The 16,492-nt window shown below is 37.0% G+C and overlaps 1 protein-coding gene across 9 annotated transcripts in view; it reads right to left on the bottom strand.

Annotated features, from left to right (window-relative positions):
* Doa (CDC like kinase darkener of apricot) overlaps window positions 1-16,492 on the bottom strand; it is a 390,113-nt gene that overhangs the window by 43,963 nt on the left and 329,658 nt on the right. For all 9 annotated transcript variants that reach the window (XM_090393402.1, XM_090393403.1, XM_090393404.1 and 6 more), the window contains one exon: window positions 5,933-6,015. In XM_090393402.1, the coding sequence (XP_090249528.1) occupies window positions 5,933-6,015 (83 nt within the window). The remainder of the gene's footprint in view (window positions 1-5,932; window positions 6,016-16,492) is intronic.

Below are 16,492 nucleotides of genomic sequence, written 5' to 3'. Positions count from 1 at the left end.
GGCAGGGAACTTCCTTTTTGCATCTTTATACCTCTGACATTTATCATCCATCTTACTCTTGTAAAATGGATGACCTTCTGATGGTTGGCACCACAAGATTTATTATCATGGTCTTTATTGCTATCTTGGGCACAGATAGTATATCCAAAAACAGGCAGCCTATAATTCTCACATTTAAAGTAACCTCAGGGGATTATGTACGTACAGCCTAAGAGGCCAGCTGAGGATAATTATACTAGTCAGGACCAGCTGACCATTCCTACATATCAGGATGCATCTCATATCTGTCAACACCATGATCTTTAAGCTCTAAACATCTCCTCATCTGGAACATCAAGGAGATCCCAATCTGCTATCACTCTTCTAGCATAATTAGAATGTTTTATGAGATATTATTGTAACTGAAATTCTAGCCAGCAATGTTGCTCTCTTCCATCTAAACAAGTTTCTTAACTGTTTTCGGGAGACCCTCCCAGTCCATTTAAAAACCCTTTTGAAAAAGAAGGGTGACATTTGGCTTTTCACCTGTTGCATGGATGATGAGACCAAACCAACATGCAGTGTCATCTTCAGTGGTGCAAAGAGAGTGTACAGTGGGAGCTTGAAAAGCTGTGTTATGGAGCAATGAATCAAATGACATCTTCTACAGAGCAGATAGACAGGTGTAGGTGTGGCAAACATCTCTTACCAGAGTGCATAACCTTAACTATGAACTTTGGAGGTGGTGGTGTGCTGGTATGGTCCTGTTTTTACTGGTTTGGCCTCAAACCTCTGTTTGTGGTGCCACAGACATTGAACTCTGAGGGATATCTGAACAGTCTAGACAATGCAATGCTTCCTACTTTGTTGCATTTCTACAACAATTTTGAACTGACCATTGTATCTTTCAGAAAGACAATGCACCATGTCATAAGAATGCTGCTGTAACTGCATGGTTTGGAGACATAACATCACAAAATTTGAACTTGCCTCCACAGAGCCCTGATCTCAAGATCATTGAATATCTGTGGGATGAACTGGAATGACAGGTAAGGTTAAGGGACATCTTCCCCACAACAGTCCAGGACCTCATTGCATGCCTACAGGAAGAACGGTCCAAAATTCCCATAGATCACTATCATACACTTGTGGAACATATGTTCCATAGAATTGCTGCAGTCACTGCAGTGAAAGATGGTCCTACATCCAGGGCCGTACTTATGCACAGGTGCACGAGGCTCTAGCTGGTGGTCCCAAAAAAATTAGGACCAATTTAAGGGCTCCAAACAAAGAGGAGGGGTCCCAGGACACTCTGAGGCTCTGGGCCCCACCTCAGGAAAAGTGCAAGTAAAGCCCTGCCTGCATCTTATTATGGTGGGTGCCATGGCTTTTTGTTCCTCACACTATGTGGGCTGCTGACTTCTTTCCAAGCAGTGTATATATACTGAATGCTTGGGCTCTGCTAAAAGAAAGCTGAAGACAACCATGACAAATTTCATGATTGTATAAAAGGCTAAATCTTATAAATCTGATGGAAGTGATATTCTGTTAGCAACAACATTTGAGTATACCAAACTTTGTGTGAAGTTAGGCTGCTCAAAAGCAACCAAATCCTCTGCCTACACGGTCAGCTTTGTAGACCATGTAGGCTTCATTCAATAAATCTTGCAGTTCACAAAAATTAGAATCCTCAAATCTACCATGACCAGTGACTTGAACCCAGATCACCTAGCTATATCTCAGTGGGGGCAGGGACAACCTTGTAAACTTCAATGCCGCCAAAACACAGTTCTGTCTGATGCCTCCCTGCTTACCTTCAGTAATACTGCGATATCCAAGCACAATCAGATTTCTCTTCTTGGACTGACCTGTACCTCAGATCTTTCCTGGCACAACACATTTCAACTAGAGCTTTGTAAAAAATTTGGTTTACTTTTTTTTGCACATGACACTACTTCACAGCTGCTAACTCGATACAAAGCCCAAATCCTCTCAGCCATGGAGTATTGCTCCCATATTTAGGGTGATGCACCAAAATTCTCTAAGATTGCTTGATTCTGTCCAGAAGAGGGCAATCCAGCTAATTAATGACACCTCTTTCACATACCCACATCAATCCCCTCTCTCACAGACATTCATAATAAATTTAGTTTAATCCTTTATCCAAGTGTGAGCAAACAAAGTTTGCACCTGAAAGTATCTTCAGGACTAGGGTAAGGTGGTACAACACCATGGCACTCCTTGCAAAGGTGGAGCAAGATACCAACACTCCTATCTCAGTATCTCCCATAATGCAAAACACATCTCCTTGCAGATATGTCTAATGTTATGCATTAAGGGAAGGGCCACAACCCAGACTAGTTTCGACCTTTATTGAGGTCTCTTCAGTGGGAGCCAGGCCCAAGTGGAGATACTAGGCAGAAGCATTAGCAGGTCATCTCTACCTATAGGAGTTGCCAAATGGTGTGCCACCCTTTTTTTAATACATTACTCTGGATTTAGAGAAAGATGTTGAAAGTTTATTTTTCACTTGGTTAGAGTATAATAAATTTAGTTTAATCCTTTATCCAAGTGTGAGCAAACAAAGTTTGTGCCTGAAAGTATCTTCAGGACTAGGGTAAGGTGGTACAACATTAGACATATCCGCAAGGAGATGTGTTTTAAGCTCCATTGTACGCCTTTCAGTATTTATTCTGTCACTTCATTTTCTCATTTCCAACAAGTCTTGCATTTCGGACTCATGGAAGCACCTCCAACACACCCTCTCTCTCTCTCTCTCCATTCTTGCTTTTATATAAACCACAATCAACTTTCTCTTGGTAAAGAGTACACAGCACATTTACTACATCTCACAACATTCCCCATGTCAAACCACTTGAATAATAACGTCTTGGTCACCACTGTTCTTGTTCTCAGTGGCACCATGAATATCACTATTTATGCAACATATACATTATAAATATATCTAAAACAAAACACTTAATCATACAATTAGACAAGGATGCTGCCAATTATCAATAATATAGTGAATTATATATATAAATAAATTACTTATCTGTAAGCCCGTGTTCACACTGCCACTTAACTATGCACCATCTGGCAGAATCTCCAAATTTCATCCATAATTTTTCTGATAATAATATGCTTCATTCCTCCTACTCATAACAAAAATTCTAGTGCTCAAACATTCCAAAACACAATTTTGTCTTTTTTATCACAAAAAGAAGTTCTCCTCTTACCTTTCAAAAAGCTCAGTTCAGTCAAGGCTTCGCTTCTCAGACTGACACTTATTCCTAGCATAATCACATAACTTTTATAGCATCTTGACTGCTAAAAAAAATTTAATATCATTTTTTTTTCTCAACACATTTACTTTTCATCTGTCCAGCAACTCTGTACAAATCCCAAATCTTGGATTACTGCTCACACATGTACAGTGGTGCACCAAAAACCTCACTAAAAATTCTTGATATTATTCAGAAGAGGACAGTTGAGCTAAGTGATTATAATTCCCTCATTCTCTCTCTCTACCCACTATTTTACAGTTAGTTTCTACAGATATTTCTATGATTTATTCATAAATGGCATCCATCATTCCATGTCTGCTCAACCCTTTCTACTAAACCAGAAACTTAAGCCGTTCATCTTTCATTCTGTTTACTTCTGATCTCTGGAACAGCATTCCCCCTTAAAGTATTCTCTGAAGGCTACAAGCTCTACTCTTCCAAAAGAATATCCACAGATTATTTTTCTCTTGATCCCCAGATAGCAAACACTGGTTTGCTACAAGTTTTGCAACATCTCATGGGAGAATGATATTGAAAACAATAAATGTTAATAGTTACCCTAAATAGCAGAGGTGGCAGGGTTTTTCCTTTCAGAATCGCAAGTTTTCTGTCCTGAGAGTCGTTTGTCTCAAAAGAGACAAACCAGCCAGAAGAACAATGCAGATAAGATTAACTGCCTTATCTTAAGCAGTTATCAGGTTTCAAAGATACATAAATTACTTGGCTATGACAAACCATTGAGCCTAATGCCAAGGAAGATGAAACACATTTTACTGAAAACTATTATTATTATTTTTTTTTATGATTATTCGTGACACCTCCAAGGAGTACTAAGATTCATTAGTACTCCTTGGAGGACACTTACTGTACAACTCTCCATCTTCACCAGTATACACCGAACCTCTACTACTTATTGAAATAGTGATTTCAATAAATTCAACTAGTATGGAATTAACTACTTTATTAATTTATGTTTGGTATCCACATTTCAAGTGCCCAAATGTTATTTCAATTTCAAACATTGCGTGCACGCACACGCACACACACACGGCTTCAGAATCAAAGTGAGCATTTTGGGGGTGACAAGTGAAATATGGCAAGTGAGCATGTATGTCAAAAAGGAGATAGCAGTGTGATAAATAGTTGTTAAAAAGCATGAAAATGTGTTGTAGGGCAGAGAGAACAAAGAGAAACAGAGAAGTAAATGTTCTGTCATCAATTGAATGAAAGCATGAGTCAAAAAAAAAAAAAAAAAAATATATATATATATATATATATATATAGCAAGGTTGCTTTAATAAATGAAACGGAACACATTTAAACAGTCTTTGATAGTTCAAAACATCTGGCTAATGATATGACAGTAAAGAGTAAGAAAGGAGAGAGAGAGAGAGAAGTAATAAGAGTAATAAGCAAAAAAAGGCAGAGTAAGAAGACAATTATAGTATGCACACCCTAAGCACATATGATGATCCATGATTAGAGTGTGCTTAATAAATGTGTGATGAAATTGTGCTTCCCAGGATTAAAGATATGATACCAGTGACAAGTTAACTGACTGCCTGAAGTTTTCAAGTTAGGTTTAATTTTAAAGGTACACACCACGTTTAGTTTATTTTGAAGTTTAAATGACATTAATTTAAGTTGACTTAGAGAATTTTTTTTACTTGGTAAAGTAACCAGCCTTATGCAAAACCCCCAACCTGGAGGACAGGGAAACATGGATGGTTAAAAGAAAGATGGAAGTAAATAACAAGATGCATAGATGAGATTTTTAAGAACCATTAAAGGATGCACAAAATTGGACCATATAAGAAATGAAGACAATGTAAAAAAACTTTCCATATAACAAATGGAAAGAACATCTAAAGGAAAGATATTGGCTACTAAAAGAGGTGGATAGACAGATATAGACCAAAGGGGGGGGGGGGAAGACCAGCAACAAGATGGAAAGACCAGTGAAGCCAGAACAGGCAAAGCCTAATCCTTGAAGAGAAGAAGAATTTAAGCTAACATAATATTTCAAAATTTAAACATAATTTATGTATTTTCATTGTCATAATGTCATACTCTTCTACATATCCCATTATTGTTTGCAACTCTACTTTTTGTATTGTCATTTTGTGTGCTTTTTGTGTAGTTCCTGCTAATGTTTCTGTTCTGTCATCAATATACAATTTCTTTTTTTAACCTGGAAATGGAGTTGGTGGGGGGGGGGGGGGGTGTCAATCTTTTTTCTCTCATAAATTCACTATACAGCATAAGGTATACACAAAAATATCATATTATAAACATCATATACATTAATACAGTGAATTGTTTTATTATAAATCATAAAATTAATTATACAGCTGACTCCCACTATAGTATCAAATAGAAATGCGACAAATTATCCACTTTTATATAATGAGATATTCCTATGGTGTAGGTCACTATGGTTAGAGTCTTATATAACAGCCAAGTCTAATAATGTACAGAAACAACAACAAACTGAAAGCTACAGAAATGTTGAAAAGTACTAGTAGGGACTTAAAAGGCATTTTAATCCAGAATTTAAGCAGAGCTTTTCTCATTCCTAACTTTAGTTTTACAAAGCATTAAAAGATGATAAAGTGAGGACCGTACATACAGAGAAGTATAATGATAACTAGCAATATAATACAAACCTGAAAAAGTGTGATACCCAAATACAGTTCAAAAAGGATGCAACCAATGCTCCAAACATCACAGGGTTGGGACCAGCCCAATTCTAAATGTAACAGAAAACAACATTATGAATAATAATAATAATAAAATCCTTTAAATTTAAAAAATAGATTAAAAAAAAAAACAATAAAAAGCACTGATTCACAATAGGCTTATAGTTTTTAAAACTGACCATACTCAGATTGAGAACAGCAATCCTTTTCTACAACAAAGATTGTTTTTATTTAAATCTTAAAAGGTGCTCAGTGAATTTAGGAAACAGACAAATTTTATCACCTGGTGTTAGGCCCCAGAGCACATTCCTGATTAATAGAGGCACGAAGCAACTCAAAAGTGACAGTTCAGTTTTTAAGGGCATGATTATGTGAGTTTACCCCAACCAGTGTTATATCCTAAAGATTCCAACCTTTCCAACAGATTTTGACCTTTCGAGTAGGACTCATATTAAAAAATAATAATAACAATAATAAATAAACAAATTAAAATATTCAGGGACGGGCAACTAAACGACCTAAAATACAACAGTCGTTCCATAGATTAAGTAGAATGAAAAAAATTTCCACTATTGTAATAATAGCAGATATTTATTACATTAATACAACTGAAAAAGTAGGGTAACACATTTTTTTTTTTCTTGATGATATTTAATAATAGGCAGTAGAAATTATATACCAAGAAATAAGTGAACATGCACTACTTCTCCACAAAGTGTCCAAATTTATTGATGCACTTGTCCCAACAATAGATCAGTTTATCAGTACTAGTATTGATAGAAGTCTATATACACACCCAGTAACCAACATCACAGCAATTTCAACAGCCTGATGAACTTCCTTATCTGTAGTGAAATGCCTCATGGAAAGGCTGGAAAAAATGGAAGTCTGAAGGTGTTGAGTCTGGGCTGCAGGGGGTGATGTGGCAGAGTTTACCAATGATTACAGCACAACCACTATTGAGTGGTGTGTGTGTGTGTGTGTGTGTGTGTGTGTGTGTGTGTGTGTGTGTGTGTGTGTGTGTGTGTGTGTGTGTGTGTGTGTGTGTGTGTGTGTGTGTGCACCAAAATCATGGCACTTATCAGGAGTTCTAGTCATGTGTGTCGAATACTGGCTTTCAGTTTGTCCAACATTGCACAGTAAAGCAGTGCACTGATTGTTCTGCCCTTCAGCAAGAAGTCCACCAACAGAATGCATTAGCAATCCCAGAAGACTGTGGCCATGACTTTTCAGATAGTAGGAACAGTTTTGAATTCTTTGGCACAGGAGATTGTGAATGTTTCCAGGTCCTGGAGTCTTGTTTGCTCTAGGGTAAAGTGATGAACTCACATTTCATCTCTTGTGACTAGACAAGCAAGAAAATCCTCACCTTTGTTGCTGTATCACAACAGATTCTCCAGACATATACCCATGCATGTTGCGTTGTGCTCCTCTGACAATTGTCAGGACACCCAGTGGGAGCACATCTTTCGAAAGCCAAGGACATCATGAACAATTTCATAAACAGCAGACTTACTTGAGTTCACTACTTATGCGATTTCACATAGTTTCACTTGCCAATCTTCTTTGCCCTTAATGTACAAAATGTTTTCTGTCTTGCTCGATGAAGGCCTGCTGTCCTGATATCAATCTTCAATGTCACATTGGCCTGGTTCAAATTCACTACACCAAAAACATACCTTTTCACCATACACAGCAACCAATTCACAGTGAATGTCACTTGGTGAAGCTCCTTTTGCTTGCAAAATAAAATGAATAACTTCACAGACACCTCATAAGAAAGATTCTGGTAATTGGACCACATGTTTATTAAGATAAATAACAATAAAAAACAAACCCGACAAGTTTTGTAAGTCGTTTGACTTGCATCTTCAGGGGTCAAAGGTAACTAAGGGTTTTAAACACAAGAAATGAGAAATTACTCAAAATAGTTCATTCCATGGAATGAACTATTCCATGCAATAGTTCATTCCATGGACAAGGTAAATTACCAGTTACCTTGTCCAATTACCAGAATCTTTCTTATGAACTGCAGAAAGTTATATCTAAACCACAGAAACCTATGCCTACAATTCACAGACACCTGTTTTGGACCATAATCACATGGTAGCCGTCATCTTGCAACTGGAATTAACTGTAAGGCAAAAATAGCACCACAATGTAATGGCAGTCTTTTTTTTTTTTAACGTTATTAATGGGTCTATCTGTTCACTGTGTTTTATCTCATTCCTTTACACCAGTAAGGTAACACATTTTTTTTCATTAAGAAAAAAAATGTGTTACCTTACTTTTTGGAAACCCTTTGTATTAATATACCTAGTCTAGCCATAAATACTGTTACAACTTGAAGAGCACATAAACATTTGATCTATCATTAAATCATTTACAGCTTTCAGCACATACAAACCACATGTATAACATGCATATATCAGCAAATCAATGTTCAAAATGTCCCCCTTTTAACTTCATGCACACCAGAAGTCTGTGGTGCCATATATCAATGACAGCATGCACAACATCCAACAGAAATGCTGCTACTCACTCTAAATCCCCCTTCAGGGTGGCACTGCCGGAGTGTTGTTTTTGCAAGCTATTCTCTCAGGCTCCAACATGTTGGAGGTTTAATGGATTTTTTTACAACACTCACAAAGAATTAAAATAGAATTTAATACTTCCCGTATTTCGTCCTAGTCACTAGGACATCTACGGGGATTACAAAAACAATTAATGTAACATATACACAAATAACAAACAATACTAAGCCCAACCACGTGGGTGACACTAAAGTCCTATCTAGGTAGAGCACCCTCTAAGGGCAGTAGTAGGTGGCCTGGAATGTAAGGTGGGAACTCTGGTGATGAGTGTTTCCCAAATCTTCGGAAGCTTAATGCAACCATATTTATTGAGATTTGGTTGGTTTCTGAGAGCTGCTGCTGCTTCTAAGAAAAGTCTCTCTTTCTTGAATTTGCTGTGGTGGAGCATGGTGGTTTTCTTCCATGATACCCTGTGGGTGGTGTCCAAAACATGGTCAGCCAAGCCTGGATAGCCATAGTTGTGTTTGAAGATGTAAGACTTGTGTTCCTCTAGACGGATGGATGCTGATCTGCCTGTCTGTCCAAAGCATGCCAGCTTACAGGAACAGGGTACTTTTGTAAACTCCAGGCAGAAAGAGAGGAGGGAGCTGATCTTTCGTAGAACGGATAAGGGTAGCAAGTTTGCGGTGGGGCTTATATGCTGTGTGTAGGTTGTACTGTTTTAGCATCTTGGCTATTTTTTCGGATGTGCCACGGATGTAGGGTATGGTGATGGCATTTTTAAAATCTTGTTGACGAGAAGGATGGGGAATGGGGGAGGAGTTGATTATTTTTTTGATACTGTGATCACTGTAGCCATTGGAGAGGAAAGTGCTGTGTATGTGGTTAAGCTCAGTAGTGAGGGCGGTTCTTACCAAGAGAGCCCACAAAGATTGTGGGCTCTCTTGGTAAGAGTTTTAATAATGCCATACTGTTGAAAGGGGTGGTGGTGGGAGAGTTTGTGAATGTATCTGCCTGTGTGTGTGGGTTTTCTGTATACGGTGAAGGTAAGTGTATCATTAGGCAGGCGTGTGACTAAGGTGTCTAGGAAGGGTAAGCAATTGTTCTTTTCCTTTTCCATAGTGAACTGGATTCTTGGATGTAGACTATTGAGATGACTGAGGAAGGAGTCTAACGTGTCTGGGCCATGAGGCCAAATAGAGAACACATCATCTACATATCTTAGCCAGATAGAAGGTTTGAGTGGGGCTGAGTCTATGGCTCGTTTTTCGATATCTTCCATATAGAAATTGGCAAGGGGGGAACCCTTGGCAGTTCCCTCTATCTGCTTGTAGATTTTATTGTTCCAAGATAAATACCCCGAGTTAATGGCAAAGGAAAAGAGATCTAAGATGTCAGAGGGAAAAACGTTTTGTAAGAGAGATAAGGTGTCAATTAAGGGAATATTGGTAAACAAAGAGGAGATATCAAAGCTTACCAATATGTCTGTCTTATTCAAGGTTAAATTTTCTGTGAGGGCTTTAAAGTGAGTCGAGTTTTTTATATAGGAAGGGGACCTTCCAGTGAGGGGGATCAGAGAGTTGGCCAGCTGTTTAGATAGTCTATAGCAAGGTGCATTGGTGGCATCTACTATAGGCCTGAGTGGGGAATTGGGTTTGTGGATTTTTGGTAAACCGTATATTCGGGGGGAACGGGAGAGGAAAGGTTTAAGTTTTTTTGTGACGTCAGGGGGCCAGGAAGATACTTTTTTGAGTAAGACTTTTAGTTTCTTACTTGTGTTTTTGTGGCGTCGTGTTCTAGCAGGATGTAGGTAGCACGATCGCGGAGGATAATGTTCATTTTACGATGGTATTCACTGGTATTAAGGACGACTGTGGCATTACCCTTATCCACTCTGGTGATGACGATACTTTTTTCTTTACGTAGTTTCAGGAGAGCCGTGCGTTGGGCATATGATAAATTACTTTTTGGCGGCGAAGAATGCGCGAGGATATTGGCTACGTCAAGTCTGATGTTGTTAGCTATCTCCGACGGTAAGCGACCGATTCCCCGTTCGATGTTCACCATTACGTCAAGCACCGGCACTTCCTTCGGAGCAACAGCAAAATTACAGCCTAGGCAAAGGGCGCTCACGGCATCGACATTGTTTACCCTTCCTAGACACCTTAGTTACATGCCTGCCTAATGATACACTTACCTTCACCGTATACAGAAAACCCACACACACAGGCAGATACATTCACAAACTCTCCCACCACCACCACCCCTTTCAACAATATGGCATTATTAAAACTCTTACCAAGAGAGCCCACAATCTTTGTTCCAGTGGAACCGCCCTCACTACTGAGCTTAACCACATACACAGCACTTTCCTCTCCAATGGCTACAGTGATCACAGTATCAAAAAAATAATCAACTCCTCCCCCATTCCCCGTCCTTCTCGTCAACAAGATTTTAAAAATACCATCACCATACCCTACATCCGTGGCACATCCGAAAAAATAGCCAAGATACTAAAACAGTACAACCTACACACAGCATATAAGCCCCACCGCAAACTTGCTACCCTTATCCGTTCTACGAAAGATCAGCTCCCTCCTCTCTTTCTGCCTGGAGTTTACAAAAGTACCCTGTTCCTGTAAGCTGGCGTGCTTTGGACAGACAGGCAGATCAGCATCCATCCGTCTAGAGGAACACAAGTCTTACATCTTCAAACACAACTATGGCCATTCAGGCTTGGCTGACCATGTTTTGGACACCACCCACAGGGTATCATGGAAGAAAACCACCATGCTCCACCACAGCAAATTCAAGAAAGAAAGACTTTTCTTAGAAGCAGCAGCAGCTCTCAAAAACCAACCAAATCTCAATAAATACGGTTGCATTAAGCTTCCGAAGATTTGGGAAACACTCATCACCAGAGTTCCCACCTTACATTCCAGGCCACCTACTACTGCCCTTAGAGGGCGCTCTACCTAGATAGGACTTTAGTGTCACCCACATGGTTGGGCTTAGTATTGTTTGTTATTTGTGTATATGTTACATTAATTGTTTTTGTAATCCCCGTAGATGTCCTAGTGACTAGGACGAAATATAGGAAGTATTAAATTCTATTTTAATTCTTTGTGAGTGTTGTAAAAAATCCATTAAACCTCCAACATGATGTTCTCACAGCACTTAAGCCTCTACACACATATTCTCAGGCTCCAAGAACAATTTGAAGTCCAATGGATTTAGATTGGGACTTCCAGATGACCAATCAGATGGTGATATGTGGTCAGGCACATTCACCTCCAACTACTGTTGTGTGGTCCTCAACTTGCGTGCAGATGCTCAGTCCTGATGGAAGGTCCACTGTCTACCGTGAAACAAGGTGACCATACCCCACATTCCAGAATGGTGTTTTGATACACTTTGCCACAGGTTGTGACCCCTTTCTCACAGAAATGCAACTTGGATACCTCCTGATATGTCATTCCCCACCAAACCTTTACATGGGAGGAAGACCACTATGAATCCTGGGTGCTATGGTATGTGTGGGAAGACTATCCAGAGCATATACCTGATCATTATGGCAGTTAAATGACTCTTCAATGGTAAAAATCTTCTCATCTGTAAAGAGGATATCTCTGTCTCTGTTGTTCACATATTGCTGGAGAAGTGCCTTTGATTTTATCACCCTCTGCCATATAAGTTGTAGTGTTAGAAAGTGTACAGTAGAATGACAATAAGCCCCCCCCACTCCAGGTCATCAGTTAGTACACGTGACAACATTCTCTGCAAAACTTCATCTCTCACGACATCACTTTCTGCATTTTCACAGGATTACAGCAGAGATATGTGTTCACAGCCCTCACAAGATGTTGCATCTAACACAGGATGGTCGAACTGCTCTTTGGCAGTCAAATACATCTTCAGTATCATTATAACGGTTACACAAACATCCTACTGATCCTGAGTGTTTATCTAGTGTTGAAAATAACAGGTAACTGCATTCCAACCCTGTGAAGTGCTATTACAGCTACACAGTTCTCACTGTACACGTGGTGACTAACGGAACTCTGCTCATGTAATTCTGTCGGCAGAGCAGGGGTGTGCAGAAGTTGTAAGGCAAGACTATGTATATTACAAAATATCATTTTAATAATGTAACAGGTTTGGAGATGTCAATATCACAAAAAAAAAGTAACAAAATATAAAACACTAAACAAAAACAAACAACAACCTCCACAATGCCGATGGAAGAATGATAGGACATGTGTCCTTCAGACCTGAGTTCAATTTTTGCCATGGTGAAATCATGCTGCCAAATCTTTATATGAGCTTTTTTCAATTGAAGATGATCTGGCAAGATTTTTTCCTCCTAGAAAACTTGAGTTTCTTGTCCTGCTAAACAGACAAGCCAACCAGAAAACACATGTAGTCAATAGACCTACATGTCATCTAGTGGGTAGTAAGTGGTAGTGTAGATGGTAGTAAATCTTGCATAGATGGTACTATAATGATTCCAGGACTCCACGGAGGTGTCCTGGAATAATAATTTGACCACAATGGAGCTAGGTGCATTGCAATACATGCATGTCTCATAGAAAATTAACCCACTTAGACTTCATCTAAGTACAAGTGATGAATACAGCAAATAAACTCCAAACTGAATAACTCTGTTGATAATACTTGAACTGAAAAAGTCACGTTGACGAATCACTTTTTTTTTTTTTTTTAAATATCATTTTTAGTAATTCTTCTAGGTAATATATGAAATAAAACTTGAGGGGGAGAGACCAAGAGGAAGACCACAGAAAAAGTGGAGAGACCAGATCTGGAAAAAAACTGAACTGGTACAGTGTTCATGAAGGAAGAATTCAGGATAGAAGCAATAGAGAGATTTTATCTCCCTGATCTGACAGTTTCTGTTGGAACTGCTGTTGCTAAAGAAGAAGTAATTCTACATTTTTCACCTTATGCCTTAGACCAGTTGCAACAATGTTTATTGGAATTAATCTTTCTGATGTTTTCGTGGTTTCCAACTGGTGCCTTCTAGTATTTGCTTGATGCTTTTCTTTTTTCTAATTAATTTCTCTCTTTCTATGTTGTCATTTTTGAAATGCCTTTGCCATTCTTTTTTCCTGAATGCTACCCATTCATTTACTGGTTGCAAGGCAAACATTTTGTATATTTCTTCATTTCAGATTTCATCAAACTTTATTTTTCCTTCAATTTTTCTGAGTCCTCATTTCTGCAGTACTGTTAAACTGATCTCAACAGTTTCAGCTCTGGTTTCAAATGTATGAAGTTAAAACTGATTTTATTATACTTTCATATATTTGTCTTATTTACAATATTGAATTTTTTTTTTCATACTGTTCTGTTTAAGCATCCAGAAATCTTCTCACACTTAAGCACTTGATCTTTTACTCCATTTTCTGTTATTCCTGCTGAGTTAAGAAAAATTCCTAAAAATTTAAAATTCATCACTTGTTCAATCATCATCATCATCATCATCATCACGTATCAAGGATTTAGGCCTAGTATGGCCTGTTCCGGCCTTAGAAGTCATCGTTGAATTGTTTAAGAGGACGTCCTGGTTTTCTTTTTCCTAATGGCTTGTACTTTAAGGCTTGTTTTGGTAATCTTTCTGTTTTCATTCTTTGAACGTGTTCCATCCATCTATGTTTATATTTTTTAATTTTTTCAATTACTGGTTCTTGGTTTAATTCTTTCATAATATCTTCGTTTCTTTTGTGATCAAATAGGGTATACTTTGCAGTTTTTCTCATAAACTTCATTTCTGCTGTTGTTAATCTTTGTTTGTCTTTTTGTTTTATTGTCCGGATTTCACTTCCATACATTAAGACCGGTAGGGCTAATGTATTGTATACTTTTAGCCTGGTTTGTTTTTGAACTAGGTTTGGTTTAAATATAGAGTTAATTACTCCTGTTATTTTTAAATATTTTGCAATTTTTATGTTTATATCTTTTTCATTTTCATAAGTAATCATACATCCTAGGTAGTTAAATGAATTCACTTGTTCTAAGATCTTGTTATCTAATACTATTTTAGTTCTTGCTGGATCTTGTCCTTTAAAGGCCATAGTTTTTGATTTTTCCGTTGATATTATCATACCATAATCTTTGGATATCTCATTTAGATTTAAAATAGCTTTCTGTAAGTTATCTTCAGAATTTGTAATTATTATTTGGTCATCTGCAAAGAGGAGAGTGTTTAAGTTAACTGTAGGTGAAAGTTTAATTCCTTGATGTAAATTTTTACTCCATTTTATTATTATTTCATTTAAGTAGATATTAAAAAGAGTTGCTGAGAGGGGACATCCCTGTCGGACCCCTTGGTTTATCTCTCTTGTATATAATAGCTCATGATTTAATCTTATTTGTATTTAATTATTTTCAGATATACTTCTGACAGCTTTTAGGATATTATTTGGTATTTGTCTTTCTTTTAATATGTTAAATAATATGTTTCTTTTAACTTTGTCAAATGCTTTTTCAAAGTCAATAAATGCAATATGTGTTTCTAAATTATATTCTCTTCTTTTCTCTATTATTAATTTTAGGCAGAAGGCAGGGTCTATACATGATCGTCCTTTTCTAAATCCATTTTGTACCTCTAGAATAAAGTTTTCGGAATATTTCATTAGTTTGCTGTTTAAGATTCTGCTGTATATTTTGTAACATGAATTTAGTATACTGATACCTCTATAGTTTTTAGGGTCATCTCTATTACCTTTCTTAAAGATAGGAATCACAATTGCTTTTTTCCATTTTATTGGGGGGATACCAGTTGAGTAAATTTTATTTAAAAATAATAAGAGTCTTCCTTTGAATCTTGTTCCTGCATATTTATATAGTTCTGAACCTAGCTTATCTTCTCTAGGTGATTTTCCATTTCTTGTTTCTTTCAGGCTGATTTCTAATTCTTCTTCAGTTATTTCCTTTTCATTTTCGTTAATTGTTTGCCAGTTGTCTTTTTTAAGATATTTGTCTGTCCACAGTTCTGTGTAGTAATTTAGAAATTCTTCTAATTTCAATTCAGTGTTTAATTTTATGTTTTCTTTGGTATCTGCATTTAGGTGTTTCAAAATCTTATATACATTGGGTCTTATTTTATATAACTCATGTTCTAAATTAGAAACAAAGTTATTCCATGATTCTCTATGTCTTTTTCTGACTTCTCTTTTAGCTATGGCTTTTATTCTTTTATATTCTATTTCATCTTCTAATCTTTTACTGCTTAACCATTTGTGATAGGCTTCTTTTTTCTTTTTGATTATTTCTTTGATTGTATCATCCCAGATCTTCAGTTTTTTTCTTTTATTGAATTTTTTGGTCTTTCCTAAGCTTTCATTTGCTGCTGCATTTAGTATCGTTTTTATATTAAGCCATTCTATTTCTATTTCTTCATTTTGTTTTATTTTATCTAGATACTGGTTAATTCTTTGTTCATATAGCCATTGTACATTTCTGTCATTCAATAGTCTAGTTTTATAAACAAATGTTTCAATTTTTCTTTCTGTTCTTGTTACTTGTAGCCATTTAGGTGGTAATCTTAATTTTATTTTAACAAGGAAGTGGTCACTGCTTATTTCATATCCTCTGTGAACTCTAACATCTAGTGAAAATTTTGATGTCTTTTCATTTAATATGAAGTAATCTAATATTGATTTCCATCCTCTTGCTGCCCAAGTATATTTATGTATGTCTTTATGTTTATAGAAGGAATTCATTATTTTTAGGTTATTATAAACTACAAAGTCGATCAATTTTTTACCATTTCTGTTTAGAGTGTGTTCTCCATGTATTCCTATATTATTATTAATTTTCATGTTTCCAATTCTTGCATTTAAGTCTCCTGCTAAAATTATGTAATCATTTTTATTTATTTTATTATATATGTTTTGTAGCTGATTATAAAAATCAATATTATCCTGTTCTCTTCCTTCTTCTGGGGCATATAAACCAATTATTGTTAAATAGC

This window comes from Typopeltis vanoorti, chromosome 5 (genome assembly GCF_054136105.1).
Source record: "Typopeltis vanoorti isolate ZY-2024b chromosome 5, IOZ_Tvanoo_1.0, whole genome shotgun sequence".
NCBI classification, from domain to species: Eukaryota; Metazoa; Arthropoda; class Arachnida; order Uropygi; family Thelyphonidae; genus Typopeltis; species Typopeltis vanoorti.
Note: the sequence above shows the minus strand (reverse complement) of the source record. Positions and strands in the feature narration are given on the sequence as shown.